This window comes from Diadema antillarum, unplaced genomic scaffold, assembly GCF_040938485.1.
Source record: "Diadema antillarum isolate AM-2024a unplaced genomic scaffold, OU_Dant_1.0 seq00000082_RagTag, whole genome shotgun sequence".
NCBI lineage: Eukaryota > Metazoa > Echinodermata > Echinoidea > Diadematoida > Diadematidae > Diadema > Diadema antillarum.
This window is the reverse complement of record NW_027271175.1, coordinates 2,319,492-2,342,055: the sequence shown is the minus strand read 5'-3', so window position 1 is coordinate 2,342,055 and position 22,564 is coordinate 2,319,492. Positions and strand designations below refer to the sequence as shown.

The window sequence follows — 22,564 nt, the reverse complement described above, 5'->3', positions numbered from 1 at the left end:
ATTCTAATGAAATTTGTGTGGGCAAAAATAAATGTGATTACATTGCATCTGTGGATTCACAGAGCTGGCAAATTGCCCTAATTTTGAAGGAGACCCCAAGAGAACATAATTATATATTCATTGTCCTGACAATAGAACATAAAAGCTGCCCTGATTTAGGTATTATTTTCAGCTATTTGGATGCAAGTAACACGCATGTATCATCCTTATTGCATTTTTTTTCTTTAATCTCCCTGATATTGATGTGTGGATGTTGATGGCCATAGATTGATGCCATATGTTGTCAAAAATGTCCTCATTTTTTTTTTTCTTTTTCTTTTTTTTTACACATGCTGTTAGTGTATGAGCTGTTGAAAACTTTGTGATTAACAGGGGCAAATCCAAGAATTCTGTAAAGGGGAGGCACCTTTACAAAATTAAAGGGGATGCACGTGCTCCCCCTTCATTTTTTTTTTCTCTTTTTTTTTTAAAACAAAAAATAAAGAGGGGGTGCACGCCCAGTACGCATCCCTCTGGATCCGCCACTGATTAATGTTTGACGTGAAATGACTGTCTATTGCTTGTTTTGTCTGCTTCATCCCTTGTTGCAGTATGGGTGTCTCTGAACAAACCCAGCCTCGTTGGGGGTGACAGGTCGGTGCCTTTCTTGCCCCTCAACCCAGAGTTGTCTGCCACCAGGAATCAGGTAAGTCTCAAATATTGGGGTAAAGAAAGGGGGGGGGGGGGGAATGGGTTTAGGGAAACAGTATTTGGTTTGTCCCAAAATTACTCAGCTTTAAATTGTTTTCTGTATGAATGAAAGTCTTGGAATAACCTCACACAAAAGAAAGGGAAGTCAGAAAGAAATGTACTAGTCTTTTAGAGAGGCAAATGTTTGTAGTGTGTGTTTTTACCTGTTATAAGATTCTGAAATACCTGTGCACTAAGTATACGGTCAACTACCTGCTCATAGGCAATGATTGAATTTCAATTCAGTTATACCCAATGAAATTCAGTTTAGTTTTGTTTATCCAAGTCAATTTCCAACTCACTCAGAAACACCATGCCAGATGTTTAGGTTATCAAGACTGCAAGGATTTCAACACAAGAGGGAGTCCTATGCTTGTCACCAGACTCCAGATATCTCTATTGAAGTAGCGTTGAAATCACAGAGAACTGAAACCACTAGTTAGTTGCAAGAAGTGGAATGATAATGTGAAAATCTGCCAAATCAGCCACAAATAAAGGCATAGGTCATGTTTATGCTGTCATGCCAGCTGGTAGTTCTTTGTAAAAGGGAGGAGGTATATTTCTGAACAGCCCAGCAGGAATACACTGTACACTGTATATACAGAATTCTGACCTGGCTTAAATGAATGAGTGTGAAATCTTTCAGGCAGTTTCTTCATAGACATATGTACAGAGCAATCATTGACCCATCAGATTTTAAATCATAAAACAAATCTCATATGACCATGCTTGCAAATCTTTCCAAATTTTACCATTGGGTTCAAAAGCCTTTGTAAAGATGCGAAACATTTATTTTCATATTGTGGTATAAAGTTCTGATCATTCAGTGCTCTAAAAGGATGAGTAATGTTTCTGTCACTCTACGTCCAAATTTCTACCTGAGAAACAATAGCAGTTTAATACCACGTAAGTATAGTTCTGAGAAAATTGGCTGTGGAGTTTTGATGCAATTGAGCGTACTGGAGATGTGAGATGGCGTGTAAATAGAATGAGTTCTTTGTGTTCCATTATCCAAATATTCCTAGACTTTGACATTCATTGAGGAGGTTGTTGAGATAAAACTGATATGAAATCTGTAGTTTTTCAGCCAAATCAGCATACCTTGCAGTTTTGATGACTGCATCTGTATTTTAAGTATAATACGAGAACAGGTCACAAGTTTTCCTTTATATGTATATATATATATATATTTATATATATAAAGCTGAATAAATAAAATAATAATAATAATATTGATAATGATAATAATAATAATAATAATAATAATAATAATAATAATAATAATAATAATAATGATAATAATAATAATAATAATAATAATAATAATAATAATAATAATAATAATAATAACAACAATAATTTCTGTGCATCAAATTGTCATAGAGTTGCCATAACTCACCTACACGTAGATGCCAGTAATGAGAAATCAATGAGCTTGCTTTGTTCAGATCAGTCCACATTTGTTGCTGTGAATGACCCTTTTGTTTACAGTATCAATTAAATTTGAGATGATCTACCTGAAAGCATTAATGGGTCGTAAACACAAAAGTTTACTTGCTGTTGCATTATGAAACATCCGGTCCCTGTAGGCAACGGATTGTTGCCCATTATTCTTGTCTTTTATTCCCTGAGAAATAGTTTCACTTTCAAACTACGGTTTGTGCAAGTAGTACAATAAATTGCTGGATGTATTGTTCATGTATTCATGTTCACAATCTGTAAGAGGTTTTTTCTTTATTCTGGTGGTATCATCATTGCTTGTTTCAGGGTCGGCAGAAGCTGGCGAGGTTCAGCGCGAGGGAGTTTGCGACTCTCATCATCGACATCTTGAAAGAAGCCAAGCGACGGCAGCAGGGAAATTTGACCATCTCAAGACAAGGCGGTGAGTTTGGCCACATTGCAACCCTATGATGGAAATACATACGTGTGTGTCTGTCTGTCTCTCAGTCTGTCTGTGTTTGTGTGTGTGGTTGTACATGGGTGTGAATGTGTTTGAGCTTGTGTATGTGTGTGCCAGAGTGTCTACATGTACAGTATGTGAATAGCCACCAACAATGACTACTCATAGAATGCACTTGTGTTGATCGTAACCACACCCTAAACATGGATGTACTGATGTTAATCAATTAATGAGAAAAGTTTGAGCTTATTACAAACAAGCAAAAAAAGATAGCACACACACTCACCACCACAGGCCATAATGCATTGTTCTACAATCATCACAGAATAATGTAGACATGTACAATCTTTGTCATGATCAAAATTTTCTGTGTATCAGCTGTGCCAACTTAATTCACTTAAGATGGCCAGAATGGCATTCATTTTGTTTAGGAAGGCATTTTGCATCATTCACCTTTGTGTAAGAATGTAATGTGAATTAGACACCATCTCAAAGTCATGAAAACCTGGTTACTTTTTGATATATTCTGTGAGAAAAATGTTGTCAAAGTCTGTTAAATGGTTTTATGAGTCAGACTGTTATTTCTACGGACTTTCCACATCACCCAATATCTCATGATACTTCATTTTAAGATAGTGTGATGCAGGGTAATCATCAGGTATTATCGTCCTTTGTTTTCAACTCTCTGCTTCGGCTGCAGTTCAAATCGAAATTGTACGAGAACCGCCGCCAGTCCCTCCAGCGCCAGAAAAGTCACCGACGTCTCCTAGCAACATGGCCTCCTGCATCGAGGATAACGAACCCCTCTACGACAGCGTCTGCTCCGATGACGACTACGACGACAACGACAACACCAACCTCAAGAACGGAGGGAATGTGAACATGGGTCACCATGGGAACCAAATATCTGGGGTAAGATTTTGGCTCTTTTCACTGTTTCTTTTATGTTCCTTGATGATGTTGAAGCATGTTGTTTCAAATTTGTCCCAGTTGAAAGCCCGGTCACACAACGCTTTATGGCTTAATCACGGCCAAAACCCATCAAAAAGTGGTCTCCCGTGAAGCAGACGATGTTGTTCATGTTGATGTCGAGTTTAAGACGAGCTACGGTCGATTTATAGACATGGCAGGACACAGGGAAAAATCAGAATGGCGTCGGCAAGGCAAAAAGTTTTGAACTGCTCAAAATTTTAGCCCGCGGACAACCACAGGCGGCACATGTGGTGAAGAAGTGCAACACACGTGAAACACACGTGATAATCCGTGTTCGGGCAGTGATTAAAACTTGGGGAGACGCGGTTAGACGCGAAAGTTTAGCGGTCTGTCACTGGCAGAGCATGATCATCGAATGCGTGTCACACGTTGGTATCACGGGAACTAGCGTGTGTTTAGCGGCTTATCACTGACAAATGGATTTTTCCGTAGCCTTACACGTGGCTGGACGTGGTTAGCCGTGCTTAGGCAGTGCTTCAGCAGTGGAACAGCCACCGATGGCCATACCCGTACAAAGCACGGCCAAACCAAAATTGACCAAAAATTACCAATTACGACGACGTCCACCAGATTTTCATAACTTTTTGTACGTGATTTAGACGTGGAGTGCTGTGTGACCGGGGCTTGATAGCTGATGAAGTCTCTGGGAGGTATCTGGCAAAGTAAGTGTAGCGGCAAACAACAGTCAACATCAAATGAAAAAGTATGGAAAGTCTGTAAAGTGTTTCCATTTTCCATGTGAGGGAACTGTGGCAGAATTCTGAATGATGACAATCCAGTTGGCTCGCAAAGTTAGAATGTACATGTATTGGTCCATTTTATGGTTTATTTATTTATTTATTTATTTTATGAAATTGAATGTGGGCCTTGTTATAGAATTTCCATGGCATCGGTCCAACTGGCTCTTAAAATAACAAGAAAATTGATAGAAAAAAGCTTCACAGTAAAACCCAGCAGCAAAGTATGAACAATTAGCTACAACAGCAACAATATCAACAGCTAGGCAAAATATGACTGGTTGTGCTCATTCTGTATCTTCATTACTTATTTTTCCATATTGTCTGTGATGATCTGTCCCCATCCATTCATCCCTACAATATCATTGAAAATGTTACTAGTTCCAATTTACACTTTCAATTCTTATGTTCTGTGAATAGCCTTGGGAAGCAAAATTCAAATCCCAAAGAATTTTCAAGGTGGTCTGGTGTTTGCGATTTCATTTTAATCTGTCCATTATTCCATTAAGAGACTTTTTTTTCAATATGTCCTTTAACTACTCTCTTTTCTATAGCTCACTTTATTTTTCAAGCTTCAAGATATGTCATACTCCACCCCAATTTTTCTGCACTCTAGACTCTAAGAAAGAGAATGATGTTTGGTGCATTCAGTTGTGGAAGAGATAATAATTGGGCTATCAAGCCATACTTGGGTTAAGAAGCAATAATTTCTTTTCTTCTATTTGCAGATTAATTTCTTCCTTTAAACTGTGTCTCTCACAGGTATCATGTTTAATGATACGTACGTTGTACATCGTAGGTTGTGTTTTACCTTCTGAATAGTGCCCTGTCTTGAGTAAGCATCAAACATTGGTCTACTGTATATTTCCTTTTGCTTCACACTCTTTTCTCTCTCTTCCTCTCTGTCCCTCCCTCCCCCTCTCTCTCTTGATCTATCTCTCTATCTATCTCTCTATCTATCTATATATCTATCTATTATCTATCTATCTACCTATCTATCTATCTATCTATCTATCTGTCTGTCTATCTATCTATCTATCTATCTATCTATCTGTCTATCTCTCTATCTGTCTATCTATCTATCTATCTATCTATCTGTCTATCTATCTCTATCTATCTCTCTATCTATCTATCTGTCTATCTGTATCTATCTATCTATCTATCTGTCTATCTATCTATCTGTCTATCTGTCTATCTATCTATCTATCTATCTATCTATTTATCTATCTGTCTGTCTATCTATCTATCTATCTATCTATCTATCTATCTATCTATCTATCTATCTATCTCTCACTCAAGCCACAGTCACTGTGTGTTTCCTCCTGTGCACAGCTCCTATACATGTAGTGTACATGTATCTCACTCTAATTCCATCATCATTTGTGCGATTTCTTGATTGATTGATGCCTTGGGTGACTTCCTAGAATGTCATTCTCTGCCCCCCCCCCCAAAAAAAAAAAAAAAAAAAAAGAGAGAAGAGAGACAGGAATAGCGCTGTGTCCGGCAACCCAATTAGACCCGAGCCCTGAAAAAGTTAATCCGCGTTCCAATTATAGATGTTCTGGGGAGCCTAATTTGGTGGACATGTTCTAGATTAATGACTTTTTTTCCCCCCTGCATGCATCTGGTGGAAGCCAGCCGTTCGGATCCGGCGGATCCCCTCAATGTTGCAGCTTATCACATTTGTTGCCTAGGAGTGGGAGAACATGGATAGTAATCTCACTGTCTCAACTGTGCCTGTTTCCTTGCAACTTTGCAGGAAGACAGGACCAGTTGAGGGCATTAACCCTTTATGTGCCCACACACTTAGCTTAAGTTTAATCTTAACTTGCCAAGCTTTTTTTTTTCATCAGCAGAGTCCTCCCCCTTCGACGTTTCGCGCAACAATTCTGCAACGTGAGAAGACCTCGTCATGAGGCTTCTTGACTTTTTCTTTCAAGTCTCCCGCAACTTTTGAGACCAAAGTTGCAATGTCCGCGCGTACCGTTATAAAGCCACGTCCATTTTTATAACAGCATGTGACCCCAAAACATGCACAATTTTTGGATTTTGTGTACATTTCCTATGGAAAATATGTCTGTCATGAAACTCATAAAAACCTATTTTTACTATTAATCACTTTGATAGATTAATTTCATGCAAATTATGGTAGAAAAGTGGTCCATGACAATTTCCATTTAAAAAAAAAAACAAAGAAAAAAAGTAAAAAACAAAGAAATTCCAAAAATGTTTCTAGAATGTTGCTTCTTAATCTTAGAGAAGAATGTAATGATAGTCTTTCAATAATTAAAAAAAATATATGTATATATTTTTCTGTAATGTCATGCAACATGCTTTGTGTGTTGCTATTTTTCAAATTTATAACTAGTATATGTTTGGATTTTTCCTTTCATTTTTTTTATTAGAGTTTTGTCCTGTTCTTTTTTTGTGGGGGGGGGGGGGGTCCTCAGAATATGTTTTGTTTGGCGTGCATCGTGTATGTTTTTGGTCTGCAGGTATTTACAGCTGTGACGTTAGCATATTCGGTGCGCTTAAAATTTGAGAGAGAATTGGAGGGGAGTAGGAGACAATGGTAGAAATGGGGGTGGTGAAACATAAAACGAATCGGAGAATAGGGGAGTGATAGTGATCGGTGTGGGAAGTGATTTGTAATGGCAGACAGATGACATATGGAAGCTATAAATATATGTACTCCGAGCAAGAGATGTAGTGAGGGTGGATGATGGCTTTTGTAAGCAGCGTGGAAAAATGGCCATGGGGGGGGGGGGGGGGCAAAACAGTGGTTGTATTGTGGAAAAAAAGAAACATATTTCATGTTTTATAGTCATTCATTCATGACTGAGTGGAGAACATGGTGCGTGATCCACACGGACCGCAAGATAGATAAAGTCTGAGGAAGGATAATCAATGGAGCAACATTCACACATCAGGAACGAGATAAGAAGGGATTCATAGAAGATGACATCCCCAAGTAGAATAGAGCTACATTGTGCTTGTATGTTTGTGAGGGATTGTGGTAGAGTCCAATGTAGAGCTTGAAGACAACGGCCCATCAGGTCATAGAGTGCATTATATACCTCATTTTGAATTGGATGAATCCTTGATTCTGGTTAGTTGAAATTTGGGGCATAATTTCAACAATTGCCTTCAGCCCCATACTGCCCAATAGTAGTAAACTGCCCCATAGTACTAAACCCCCCTTGTTCGGTTTGTAGTGATCATACATACACTCACACATGCACATACTATAATCGCTTGGCTTCCACTATGCAAGATGTGACCCTTGTCCGATGTGAATGCAGTGTAAATATCTTTGGCAGCACAGATGTGTTAATCTGCTAGTGCCATTGCGATTGTAGAGGTGAACTTCCATTTAATTATATTGGGTATATAAAACAGATATGGACTGCTTTTATTTGAGGCATTATTGATACCATTGTCCCACGGGATCTCAACAATGCCCTGAAAAGCATTCCATATCTGTATACTAAAGTAGGGAAAGGTAGATATGTGTAGTAGCTGTGGTCATGTGTAGAATCATTCTATCAGCCAAGATATGGCAAGACTTGGAAGATGAGACAATGAAAGAAGTTGACAGGACAAGACAGAACATAGAGTCACAAAAGAGGACAAGACAAGACAAGATAAAACAATTAGAAGGCAGGGAGAAGCCCAGATAAGAATACAAATAAATAGTTGTAAAGTTAGAAGAAGAAAGAATATTCAAAAAGAGATAAGTCACAATTAAAAAGTGATAAAAAGGGTGAAATAAACATGAGACAACATGATACATAGAACAAAACAAAGCTTGTAAAGTTAGAGCAAACAAAGCACAAAAAACAAGCTAAGATGAGAAAGACAAAAGGTGACAGTACCAGAAACAGTCAAAATCACATTGTCAATTGTTACTATAAATGTATCCTTTTGATAGTGGCCTGTGTCACCCAGAATGAATTGAAAAGGGAGAAAGTTAAGAGAAGAAATTTAATAGTTGATAAGGTCATGGCTTTGGGGAAAAGATACAAATTTCCATAGAAAGTAAAAGGAAGCACATTTGTATTGATTGAAGGTTGGTCAAAATTTGTTGAAAGTAGAATGGAATGTGACAGGCACGGATACAGGCAGACCAAAAAACATTTGGAAATATATGAAGTGAGAAATGTTGATAGGACAAGGGAAAAGAGTGACGGGAGAGATAATAAAAAATTAGAGGAAAGAAGATTTAAGGCCTGGAAAGAGACTGAGAGGAAGGGTTCTAATGGGGAAAATTTCAGCCATAAGTCTGCCATAAACTCTGAGGAATAAATCCATCAAATTAGACAGCTGTAAAGTGTACAAAGTTAGAGAAACATATGATGGAGATGAACGTGGAATGGTGAAATTGAGCCATGATAATCAAACAAACAAAGAATAAACCAACAGTGGAACTCTCCATCTCTCCGTCCGTACTGAATCAGCAGTTCTTGGGACCTAGACCTGACCCATGGTCCTGTACAACGGTGTCCTTACATCCATCAAGCGTGCTGAAGGCCCTCGTCTTGGTCAAAACAGGATATTGGACCTTTCCCTTCCCCCGTTAGGTAGTGGACTGATCAGTGGCATCCACTCCTAGCCTCAGAATCAAGCAGGGAAAGCTTGCTTCTCGTAGTACTCAGGGATAGGGGGTAGTCCTGTCAAAAGTAAGATTACTGAACTATAAATACATTGTAATACAGGTGTATCATTCCCCCTCCCTCCCCCACCCCCGATATCCAAGATATTGATATGTGGCCATGTGTTTTCTTTGAATCTTTTTTCTTTTCTGCCTTGCTGATACATCATGATATCCAGAATTACGTATTCAACATGGCTTGTATTTTGGTATCGAGGATTATTCAGAATAGCTGTAATAGGAGAACATGAGATTGTACAGGCTGTTTCCTCATTGCCTACATCAACTGGAAAGATCTAAAGTCTGTGGAAATTTTTGATAGGATCTTGTAGAGGATGGGTTAAACTTTTTTTTTTGTTACCAGCATCCATGTACACTGCCTTTATATCTACCCCTGAAATTGAATTACACAAACAAACAAAATGTGTTTTTAAATAAAAGACAATTGATACTCTGACAATTTTTATGTAAACTGGAAAATTTTAAATGCATAAGTGGCTATAAGTAACACACAGCTTGATTTAAACAGAGTAAAGTGCGCATTATAAGCACCCTATATTATTATTCTTAGTAGTAGTAGTAGTAAAGTAAATATGAAAGCCTGTTTATGAAAGCATGCTTATGCCTCATGTTTATATTTAGCCTACAATGTTGAAACAGCAGTGAAGTTAATTGATATGGTGCTTGTGATTTGCGTAACTGTAAAGCATATCATGCTAGCGCAGATTGGAAAATGAAGGGAGAGTTTTCAGTGCACAAGAAACTTCTCTTTATAGTCCCTTGATTTGTGGAAATTGGAGGAGATAGGAGGATTGCTGAATTTTATTTAATTTCATTCCATTTAATTTCATTCCATTTAATTTCATTCCATTAATTCCATTCCATTTAATTTCACCTTCTTTAATGTCACAATCCCTCCATTCTTTTCTATTTCATTGCAATCCTTTTTTGATTTGTTCATTTCATAACATTTAGTGTCATTTATTCTATTTCCACATCCAAACACCTGCAATAAAGACAGTCTTACAGATTTGCTCTTATGCGCACCAATTGAAGTTTTAATTTGGTTTGTCAGATAGTAGTGGTAAGGGAGGAAGGGGGGGGGGGGGTCAGAAGGGGTATGATAGGAGGGGGAGAGCATTGCCCTTTCTTCCTCTTCTGTAACCAATTTTACCCACATCCTAATCATAACATCCCATGGAAGGAACAGGGCAGGATTTTGGATAAAGTGGGATGGTCAGATCAGATTGCTTACTGCTCTGGTCAGCTTGGTCAGCAACAAATCAGTTAAAGAAAAAAAAAGTGACCAGCACTCATATGCAGCATATTTTCATACCCGAATAGGACTCTGCCTATGCACCTACATTAGGTTTTGATTACTAAACTGGCTCAACTCCACCACATATATCCCAAGTTCTTCTCCAACTAAATGCGCAAAGTGGATGCCTGGTATAGTGTAAAACCAGAAACATTCATGGCACTGGCATGAAATTTTTGCAAATTTGAGCGAAGGACCATTTTTGTGGAACGAAACTTTCACAAATTGCCACTAGCATTCAAAGCATTGTGTAGAAAAAAACAAAAGCTTCCGCTTGCATTTCACTTTTGCAAGTCATGGCTCCTCACAAAAATTTGCAAAAGGGTGATGCTCATGAAAATTTATTATTTTACACTACATGCATTCAAATTAATATTGTAGCTGTATATCTTGGAGGCGGCAGGTTAAGACTTAATGACCTCTTGTGTCGTGGATCTGCGTCAGATGACAGCTCAAGTGCCCTGGATGCCAAAAGCAACAAACAAATCAATCAAAACAAGATAGACTCACTTTCCTCTCTTGTCAAACTGATGTCATTATCTACATGTAAGTACTGTATCCCACAATTACATATGACATTGATACGCTGGTGTGATACAAGTAAGGCTGAAGAACATATATGAATAGTCACCGTCAATACAGGTTGTACTGTAAAAAAAAAATGAATAAATAAAAATCTTAGCAACGTGTGCAGCACTTAGGAAATAGCAGCTTGTACTAGTGTATAGTAGTCAGAGTAAAATGCCAAAGAAAAAAAAAGAGCTGTGGTAAAACCATTTTTTTTTTTTTTGCCTGATGTTCAGTATCTTTCTGCGAAATGAGGTATGAGCAAATTTGCCGAGGGTTAATCCTCTGACGTGTTCACTCTGCCCAAAAGAGTTTTTCTGAAAGTGTCCCAGGCACCGTGGAATCCTGCATTTTGTGAGTGGCAGGTAAACCACAACGTTGGTCATGATCACGTAGTATGAACGCCTGGTCAAAGTGTCATCGTTACTACCATGACTCAGTGTGAGCTGATCTATATCCCGATTACTGGCTTCAAAAAAAAAAGATAAAAAAGGATTTTTCTTAATGTAGTTTTTGGACACAGATCAAACTTGGTATTAGAAATTAACTGGAAGGTGTAAACCTATTTTTGTTTTCCTGTGCACGCCCATACAAGTTCAAATTCGTTGTGATCAATTAACACCAAATACCAAGTGCTGTCAGATTTTCATTTTAATCTTGGATCAAATCATTCGCACCAACCTCCAGTACAGTGATGAGAAACTTTAACGTTTGCTTGCTTCTTTCTCAGAGTACTTTTGTCTCATTATCCTCTTCTTCAGCTAATCACACTCTTCAGGTTTAAAGGGATGGTATAGTATTGGTGGAGATGAGGATTGGGCTTTTAACATTAAACTTTAATTTTTAACTTTACGAGATACCAAGAAACCACCGAGGAAGTAATACAGAGCATACCATTCCAAAGGGGAATTCACTAGATGAAAATCGGTTTTGGACTGGCTGAAACATCCAAAAACAAAGTAAAACAAAGTGATCATAATAAAAGTTGGGTCCCACCTTTAATGAGGATTGCCCATTTTGGGTATCTCAGCCATTTCAAAAACAATTTTCATCAAATAAACATTGAATTCCTCTTGGAATTCATTGCTTTTTCATATTTCATAAAAGATTTCTCATTATCTCACCAAAATATGTTAGAAATCTGAAGTTTGGTCTCAACCAAAAGTATATGATCCCTTTAATATTAAATAGAATTTTGACAGAAATGATGTGTGATGTCTCTGATCCAGCTACTCTGCCTTAGACCTTCCCTCAACCTCTTTTGAGAGCCAAACCAGTTAGATCCCCTAAGAGATGGAATACTCTCTAACCACTTTCAAGATGAGAACCTCAGAATCCTAGTTTGTTGACTCTATGTGCCACAATCACAAATTTTTGTCTAAACTCCCATCCTCATGATCACCCAGACCGATCTATGTTTTGAATACTCACCATTTGCACGAAAAGATAGCCGTAGCTTTGTCATAACATTTACATCACAAAAAGATAATAATTTTCTCTACAACTTTGCCTCACTGCATCCCTTGTAGAAACACTTCTACAAAAAGTTACATGTTTTCCAAAAGCTCTCATGCATTGCAATTTCTGAATAATATGGAATACAAGGGGTTTGCACCATGGCACACAGAGTGTTAATTTTACCTTTTTGATAAAAATGTGTTCATGCTGGACTTTGGATGTGTTTTATCACATATGGTCAAATGGCAGATACAGTGGAGCTTGAAGAAGTGGAATTTACAGCTGGGATCATCATTACTTAGAAATAATCTGATGTGATATGAAGCTCTGCCGAAAAAAACACTTCCAATCAATTACATGAACAAAAAATCCAACACACATGGAGGTGACGGCCCAATGTTTTCTTGATTTTGTACCATTGTATGTACATTGTATCATCCTCATTTAAATTCTAAGCAGACACTTTTCCACCTTTTATTTTACTAGCTGTGAAAAATCTGAATGATGTAATATTCCAGTTAAGTGATTTGATGTCTGGAGTTGTGAAAAACTAAATTGTGGAACATCCAGAAGTCCACCGTTACTTCCCCCTAGCTCCCCCCAGTATCGTTCAGCTAGGTGCTATAGTTTATCCCCTTTGATGCCCCAAGATACTTTACTCTTTAAGACCACAAGTTCTCCCCTAAGACACTTCTTGAGAAGTGATATGAGGGGGGAGGACTTTGCTCCACAGAGGCACTCAAGAGACAAAGAGATGGTGGATGATAGTCCCACGCATTGTATTTGGTGTCTTGGCACAGTTTAGTCACTCAGTGACTCACCCCAATGCAGTACCGGGTTCTCGCCCTCATTGACGTCAAGGGGAGACCACAAGTGGTAGAGGGAGTCCCACTTGCACTTCGAGAGGCTGACGATTAATCAAATCAATTACTGGAACCACATGTCGGGGGCGGTGCTACCCTGGCTGGCAAACCTGTTGCGTAAGAATGTCAAGGATTCTGGTGTTTAACCCGTTGCACACTAAATCCCGAGTATACTTGGGCAGGTGTCTATGGGAAATGTGCGTTGTAGCATAATCAGCCTGTCCTTAATGGGTTAATGTCATCCGAGTGCAAGAGACAAGGGCAGTTTGGCTGCTAGATAAAGGGGACAGTTTTAAAAAAAAATGGAAGGATTACATGACTATATAAACTAATCCAGTTGGGCATGTGGGCAGGCTGTTTACGAGACAATGCGCATGGACGTGCCAAATTGGAAAAGTGCAGAATCGTAATCAACCAACCTGCCTAGCCCATATTTAGTCACGATGCTGCTGCAGAGGTATTGTTCTCTCCAAACCTGTTGTTTCTGCTGTGTAATGATAAGCACGATGTCAGCTCTTGGCGGCTTTGAGAGGAAAGGATAGCCAATGTGCAGATACCTTTGTGTACCCCATCTGCAGGAAAATCAATTGATTCTTCTGTTTTCATCACCCAAATGCATGACTGCAATTATGTGAAAGTCAAGACAGCAGTGCATTTTGTTATTATGGAAGGCATTTTGAGACTCAGTTGAAAAGTTCTAGTAATTAAAAAAAAAATCAAACAGAAGAAAAGCTCACTGAGATCATACAGACAATTATGTTGGCATGTATTCATCATGTTAAACTTTGGCCTTTTAAACTTCAAATTGTATTCAATACTACAAAAATGTTGCATGTCTTGAGAAAGAAAAAAAAAAGCCACATAGAAATTAAATGAATATCAGTATTTCAGAAAAGAATGGCTAAACCTGAAGTGGCTAATTCAGGCCTTTTTGATGAGGCAATTAGTGAATGAAACAAGTCTCTACAACATCAAGGCTAACATCACAGTGTTTCAAGTGATGGTGATATTGTTTTTTGTCACCATCATCTTTCTCACAGCCATGGCACTATGACGAGAGAGTATAAATGGTTATTTGTACAGGAAATGAGCATACTATACTGTGTTGTAAATCTCTAGGGATTTGCTGTATTTCAGAGGCAGTGATTTTACACAGTGTTATAAGACCAAAAATGTTTATGTACATTAATTGTAATCTTGCAAATTTCACAAGAGCCAAGATTTGCAAATTTAAATTAAAATGCACACAAAAGTTTTTGTACCTCACTCAAAATGTGTAATGTACAATGTATGAGCTATGAATGCTGGTTGCAATTCACAAAAATGTCATGCCAGGAAAAAGGCTGCCAGCTCCTATTTGCGAAAATTTCATGCCACACAAATTTCTTGCTTTACGATATTCTACTGCCGATTTTTCCAGGAATTTTACCCATGTTTGGCTTACCTTTAAAGTAGTGCATTAATCTGATATGCTGTGCTTCTTAAAGGGTGACTGTGTACAGTTTTGTTCGAGGTGAGGATTTAGCTTTTAACTTTTTGCGAGATATTCAGAAACCACTCTATGAGATGTCAAAGAGCATGCAATTCTAAGGGGTATCAAAAGTTTATTTGATGAAAATCGGTTTTGAAATGACTGAGATATCCAAGAACAAGATGAAACAAAGAGATCTTAATAAAAGGCGTGGCCTGTTGCCTTTTATTATTATCACTTTTTTGGATATCTCAGCCATTTGAAAACCAATTTTCATCAAATAAATGTTGAATCCTTCTTAAAATTACATGCTCTTTCATATTTCATAAGAGGTTTCTCATTATCTCACTTAGGAATGTTCAAAACATGAATCTCCACCTCAACCAGTATTGTACAGTCCCTTTAACAGAACACTGTGAGCATTTCACAAGTTGTCAGTTGTTAAGCAGCTGGCAAATTACAGACCTCGTGTGCATTTGTCTTTTTCTTCAATTGATATATAAATTGCTTTTCACGCTCCTTCCTCTGTAGGCAGTGCTTGATTTTATCTCGTGCAGTTGGTCAAATTATCTGGAAAGTGACGCAGAACACAGCAGGCCTCCATTGTTGGAGGAACCTTGAAAAACGATTTGAATCACAGCATTTTGGGGGAATTTTGCCCTGGCACGTATGCATCCGATGGGTTTAGAAGAGGCATGGGGGGGGGGGGGGGGGGGGGGGGGGGGAGGGGGAGGAGAAGAGAGCAAGGCCTCGCAGTGCTCCCCGCCCCCTTGAAGTCCTAGCTTGAGTTAACAACAGGTATTGGTGTGTGTCACATAGCGTTTGCTCTGGACTCATTGTCTTTTAGAGCATCGTGAGGCACCTGACACTCCCAAGCCTTGTCCCACTGGATGCCCCCCTCTGTGACAGCCACCTGCTGGCAGAGATTGCATCAAAACTTTTCAGTGGAAACAAAAAGACACTTGTTGCTTCAAAATCCTGTGTATAATGGCCACCTCTTTATTGCACACAGCTGGTTGATACTTTTGGAGATCATATCTTCGCACTGTGAAGTGATCACCATCATTCAAACTTTCTTCATCTTCATAAGATTTTTTGTATTTCATATGACCAACGAGAGAGGGAAAAAAAGGGGAGAAAATATATGAATGATGGAATGAAATGTAAGAAAAAAAAAATATGGCTCGATCATTGGCAAGTGGTACGTCATCAAGTGATCTGATTACAGGCTGTGTGTGAAATGCAAGTTGCGAATAAAAATTGTCTCTAGCGTGTAATTAAGTGCTAGGATATGCAAATTGCTTTCAACCTTTGAATAGTAGCCACCTGTGCGAAGTATTTTGGACTTATTCATCATCTCCCCTAGTTTACTGTATACACTGTATATATTTCGAAGTTGTTATTTTTACGAATTTCTTGAGTCAGGGGCTTTTTGCAAAATTTGCAACATGTGAAAATACTAACTCTGATCCCAACATGAATGCGACGTGCACATGTACATTTTTCCGTTCATCACTGTACATCCCAATTGGAATTTAACCACTCGCGAAATTGTCGGGAAGTCCCGAATTGCAAAAATCTAGACTCGCTGTAATGGCATGTACAGTATATGCTCTTGTGGTCAATGAGGTCTCACCTGATGTGGATGCTCGGCTTAAAAGTCTCAATCATTTTATGTTCAAAAGGGAACATACATGCAACTTATTTACCACAGGCAGTTTTTCTGCGTATACTATGAAGCAGTGCTATGCTTTGCTGAAATCAAAGAAGTCAATATTGCTTGTACACTTCTGTATATTTCTTAAAGTGCTGGAGGGGTTACATGTGTTGTTTGCATGCCATGGCTGAAGACACCAGGCAAATAATAGGTTAATAAGCGAGTTGGTATGAAGAGGTAAAAAGAGAGATATGGATAAAAAGATAAATGGAGAGATAGATGGATAAATGAATAAATGAATGAATAAATAAATAAATAAACAAATAAATGAATAAATAAATAAATAAATAAATAAATAAATAAATAAATAAATAAATAAACAAACAAATGAATGAATGAATAAATGAATGAATTAATGAATAAATAGGTTAATGGATAGATAGATTGATAGATAGGTCAATAGATAGAGGAAAAAAGAGAGATCCACAGAAAGATACTAGATACACTGTCTACAGATAGATACAATTGTAGATAGATAGATAGATAGATAGATAGATAGATAGATAGATAGATAGATAGATATATACAGATAAAGAGATAGACGGAGAAACAGAGAAGGCAAGTCAGGCATCCAAGATAGACAGATAGACAGACAGACAGACGGACGGACATATTTCCAGAGAACAAATGATGTACCTAAATCTCTAACATGCTCTCTTTTTTTATTCCACTCTCCCTTTCTCACCTATGTGTGCATTGTAGTCTGGCCGTATCCCGAGGTGACAAAAACTGTCCACTCGAGCCGTTGGCGCTCGGCGAAAATTAATTACTTCCCGTTCTCCTTAACTGCCCCCACCCCCCAACCACCAGTAGCCCTTCCTATACAGTCAGTATGTAAACATCCTTCTCCAGCCCCCTCTACCTACTACTTTTTTTTCTGTCTCTTTTTTTTTTTGTCCTCCTTCACCAGAGTTGTAAACCTTCCCCCCCCCCCCTATTAAAAACTCTTCGTGCCGATGGCAGACTGTCAAAGTCTGCGGAGGGTCCCTGAGATGTAGCGGTGACACTTGCGATAGACGTCAGCGTGAGAGAGTCGTTGGTGAGAGCGTGCAACGAGCGATCGAAAACTCTGTGTGTGTCAGCCGTCATCTTTGGTTTCCGTCGTACAAATTCCATGTGGATTCTGCTCTTTTCTCTTCTACAAATGTGTTGTTGATTGATTCCGTTCGTCAGATTTGCAGAGGACAAGCTATTAGAGAGTGAAGTGCATGATTGTGAATACATCACAATGCTGGCCCGGGCACTTTTAAAACACATCTTTCATCAGAAGGTAGTGTGCATGTTACAGTCGGGTTTCACAGAGATACAGTATCTGCATCAGTCGTGAGTTTACACAATGATTGTTGTAGGCATGGCAACGACTGAAATCACAGTGATTGATTTGTTGTTTCAACACTGAAATTGATTAAGCATTAAAGAGTAATACAAAACTTCAGCCAAATAATGCTCTGTGCCTTTAAGATTGCATTTTTCTGAAATATGGATGTGGTTTACTTTGATTTTTGGTTCAAGGCTTTTACGACAGTTACTCAATAGTCCACTATGTGTAAATTGTCACTTTGAAGTCTGCAAAGTGTTCCCCATACAATGTGCTAGGATGTGGACTCATACAGTCTCAGTTTTATCATTGCTTGTGAGAAGCAGTTGTGCCTCTTGAGGAGCTGTCGTGGCTCAGTGGAAAAGATCACGGGCCATCGATCGTGAGTTCCCTGGTTCAAGTCCCCCTGTCTGTCCAGTTGCGCCCCATGGCAAAGCATTTTATCCTCAACTCCTAGTCGTCCAGTGAGGATGATCTTTGAAGCTCTCAGTACTGTGGTTGCGTGCTTACAAAATGAAGCATTCAATGTTTCCATGGTAGTAAAAACGTCATTTTATGCTTGATATTCAATGTCTTTCTGTGAAATGAGGTATGAGCAAATTTGCCAAAGATTAATTCTCCGTGTACACCCTGCCCAAAAGAGCACTGATCAGCAACATTAAACAAGTCATAAATCACTTCAATTCATCATTAAATGCATACTTAAGTACTTAGCACAGGAATATTGACATTATTCCCCTGTCCTTTTTTCAGTTTGGTATTCATTTCATTTTATAGCATGTTATATAGTGTCATGGTATTAGTTTATGGTATGATATTAGACAATGATATAAAGATGAGGTTGTTTTATTTTTTCTTATTCCTATCACCTACTACAAATCTAGCTTAACATTGTACTTACATAGGGGGCAAGATATTTGTTCTATGTCGACAGTGAGGTGCCATATATTTTTGCAATGACATTAATATGCTAAACTATGGGTGGGATTGATGCATTAATGTTATGATTTATGTTGTTATGATCTTGTCATTCATTTGGCAGGCTTTCCTTAGTCAGGAGTATTGATTCTTTTTATTTTTGTGGTTGATGTTATTTTGTCATCATTCTTCTTACGGGGATAATCTGCCTCCTTCAGTTGCCCCTATTCCCTTTGATTAAGAAAGATCATCAACTTCTTTATATTAAAGTTCTGATGTAATGTTTATGGTACCCAATGGCTGCGTTAGCAAAGGTAAGTGTTTGTAGAGAGCTGTTCCGTATTTGTTGTCAAAGATCCATTTTGAAAATGAATACAGATTCCCACACTTCAGGCGTAGGACACGGAGAATCAGCCATACTACATAAAGTTTGCCTGCAAAAACTACCCAAACCCATGTATACTCCAAGACTATACTAGCTTTGATCTGCCCAGTTTTAGTCTTGTCTTCTAGTAATTGTAACTTAACCATCATATTTCTTGAGTGATACCTCCTGTCAAACATTTTATCCTTGCTATCTCATTCTGATTTTTGTTGTTTTATTTCTACCTCCCCCAAGGGAGGGGGTTATCTGCTTTCATCAGCAATTGTTTGTTTGTCAGTTTGTTTCTTTGTTTATTTGTCTATGTGCAAAATATCTCAAAAAGTTGTGAAAGGATTTACAAAATTTGCAGATGGAACTTACAGGAAAGGTTGAGAATGACACAAGGAACAGATTGTTAAATTTTGGTAGTGATCCGCAAATTTGTATGGATTTTATGAAGGATTTTCGATATTTTGACAAGTAGGGTCAATGAACTCAGGAGTTCAATGTTTGCATTTCTTTTTTTTCTTTTTTTTAGATTTGCTTATGTGCACTAAAAGTGCATGCTGTAGTTCCTGCTAGGACGAGGCACGTCGCACAGCTGGAAGTTGACGATGTAACAAAAAGCTTCTGTATTGGTAAATTGGGCGATTTTTAACATGCATACATGTACAATGTACGTACAGTATGTATCCTTTTGGGGAAAGTCACTGATCTTAATGGAATAACAAGATTAGTGATGGAAATGAGCTGTTTGGCAGAGGTCTGCACTCTCAGAGTGCTTTTATAGTTTCATATTTGTGCTTTTTAAAAGTGTCTGCATGGTATATTATTTTTTTTCATCATTTCCTCAGACTGGCGGCTCATCAGAGCTGTGTGATGGCTCCATCTCACTGGATGAGTACCTTGAGATGAAGCAAAAGCTGTCCAATGCGGAGGGCCGCGTCCAGCATCTCCTCAACATGAACAAACGTCTGAATCAGGATGTCGCCATGTTACAGTCTATGGTGAGTCTCTGGCCACATGGCCAATTATGGCAGACCTTGTACCTAGGCTCTGTTTCATAAAGCTGTTTGTAAAGTTATGCACAACTTTATGAATGACTTAAATATGGCAAGCCAAGTGGATTTCCTATCATAATAATAATAATGATAATAATAATAATAATAATAATAATAATAATGATAATAATAATAATAATAATAATGATAATAATAATAATAATTGTTTTGGATATAAACTCCAAATTTTATTGTCCAAGAATGGAAATTCATTTTGCCCAATTGATCGTGGGCCCGGCAGCCACTGAGCAGCGCCAGATCGATGTTGCTCTAACCTTTTCAACTGTTGAACGGCAAACAAGGTAGCAGCAACTCCCATCTTTTAACGTCTTTTGGTATGATGCGGCCAGGGTTTGAACCCACGACCTCCCGATTGTGAGGGCAGCCGCTCTACTCACTGAGCCAACACATCGGTACTCATTGTTAATTTCAATAGTCAAAGTTGAAATCTGCGGGTGATAATGATTATTCTTACATGTTATCACAAGTTTTTAGTGGAAAGTGTATTTTTGTCCCAGTGAAGATGAAATATTGACATACAGTCATACTTTGTTAAAATGTAAGGAAAAAAATGGGCACACACATGAGCACTTCATATTCAAGTCTTTCATAATCTCATGCGTAACTTTATGAACAGCTTTATGAAACATGGCCCAGGTGTCAGGTATCAGGCGTGATATGTCACACTCACATATCTAACAAGCTTTTTTATAAGTCTTTAAAAAAAAAGTCCAAAAACAGAAATTTTAATCTCCAAAAGGTCAGTCACATTTTTGGACAATCAGGGTTTTTTTCAGGATAAGCCAAAATATTATATGAAGAGTTTCCAAATTGCCCGATTTGCAGGTTAAAATTGCTTAAGCTGCTGACTGTGGTATGTATGTTCTGTTCTGTGTTTGTGTGTCCATTTTGGGGGGATGGGGGATTGTAATGTCAGTAAGATGGAGTGCAGTTTAAGATAGGGTGTGGTAACGAAAAAACTGACGTATAGAGTAGAAATAGTCACAGCACTTCTCACCACAGAGTATGACACTGGACCACTTCCCAATGTCTTCAAATATGGGGAATACCTCTACCGCAGAAATTACTCGTACTCACCGTCAGATTACTAATAATAGCAAGAGGGACGTAATCCAGGGAGATTAATTTGGTCGAAGCTTTGTGGTCAAGAATATTGGCAATCTAAAGTGACATGGGGATGATTAAAATTAGTTCCCCCTGAATTAGTCAACCTGTGTAAAGACGTAGGCTGGAGGGGTGGATTCCCTTTGTTGTCTGCCTGGGGTGGAGTTGGATGGGATAGCGTCATCGCTCACCGGTAGCAAAATTTCGCATGACGTTGACCCCTACTTGGTCACAGTGGGCAGCAAGCGGATGTCCACTAAAGAAAGCATACTCAACCTGATAATTACACGTATCTATGGCTCTGATGGGAGCCCCACTTAAACCTGTTGAAGACTAGTCCCGAATATACTTGGGCAGGTGTCTATGGGAAACATGTGTGATAGCAAAATGAGCTCGTCCTCAATGGGTTAAGAGTGGCAGTCCTTTACATACATGTATGTTGATTTCAACACATGATTCAGACTCCAGCCCACCTTAACCTGTTGAGGATGAGTCCCGAGTATACTGTAAAATGCGGAATGTTTGCGTGCTTTTTAATTTCTCGAGAACCAAGATTTGCGAAATTAAAATGCACACGAAAGTTTTTGTCTACACTATATGCATTGAATGCCAGTGGCAATTAGCGAAAATTTCATACCGCAGAAAAGGCCGTCGGCTCCAATTCACAAAAATGTCACACCACGAATGTATTTTGTTTTACAGTACTCGGACAAGTGTCTGTGGGAAATGTGTGTTGTACCAACATCAGTATGTCCTAAACGAGTAAATAGGGCCATTGTACAGTGTACATTGTATCTTGACACACCATTGCTGTCTCTCATAAATGTCTCAATATTATGATGACTAAATTCAGACAAACAATTGTAGATATTTCATTTTCTTCACCATAAATGCCTTTTGCCAACACATCCCAGATAGGAGACTGATAGTGCACAGCGCTAACATTTGATGCATGCCAGTGAGATTCATGGCGTTTGTTGGACTGCATGATAGTGTGGCATCCTGTTGGTGGTAAAACCAATGCCTCACACTCACTTGTTGGTTCATTCTGGTGTAAGCCGGACAGTCAACCTTGCTCACATTGCTTACATGCACTCTTTTTCAATGACTGTGTGTATATGTTTGTATTTGTATGAGTATGTGTGTTTGTGTGTGAATGGGGGAGGGGTTAATTCAGGTCACCACTTATTAAAGGGGTAGCTCCATCTAAACAGGAGAACAGTTGAGAAAACATCATACCATAAAACAGTTAGACTGAGGAAGCACCATGAAACCACCCACTTTGATTTCTGCAGAGAATGTTAAAGGGGATGGCTAGTAACTGATCAGTGGGAATCAGTGGGAATGCTGGAGGATGATTGTTCCAATCCTTGT

General features: G+C 38.6%; 1 protein-coding gene across 1 annotated transcript in view; it reads left to right on the top strand.

The window, feature by feature from the left end:
* The window catches only part of LOC139726308 (ARF GTPase-activating protein GIT2-like), an 81,799-nt gene that overhangs the window by 48,139 nt on the left and 11,096 nt on the right, over window positions 1-22,564 (top strand). The window contains exons 10-14 of the mRNA XM_071637376.1: window positions 591-685; window positions 2,497-2,611; window positions 3,330-3,515; window positions 4,091-4,101; window positions 19,859-20,011. Coding sequence (XP_071493477.1) covers window positions 591-685; window positions 2,497-2,611; window positions 3,330-3,515; window positions 4,091-4,101; window positions 19,859-20,011 — 560 coding nt within the window. The remainder of the gene's footprint in view (window positions 1-590; window positions 686-2,496; window positions 2,612-3,329; window positions 3,516-4,090; window positions 4,102-19,858; window positions 20,012-22,564) is intronic.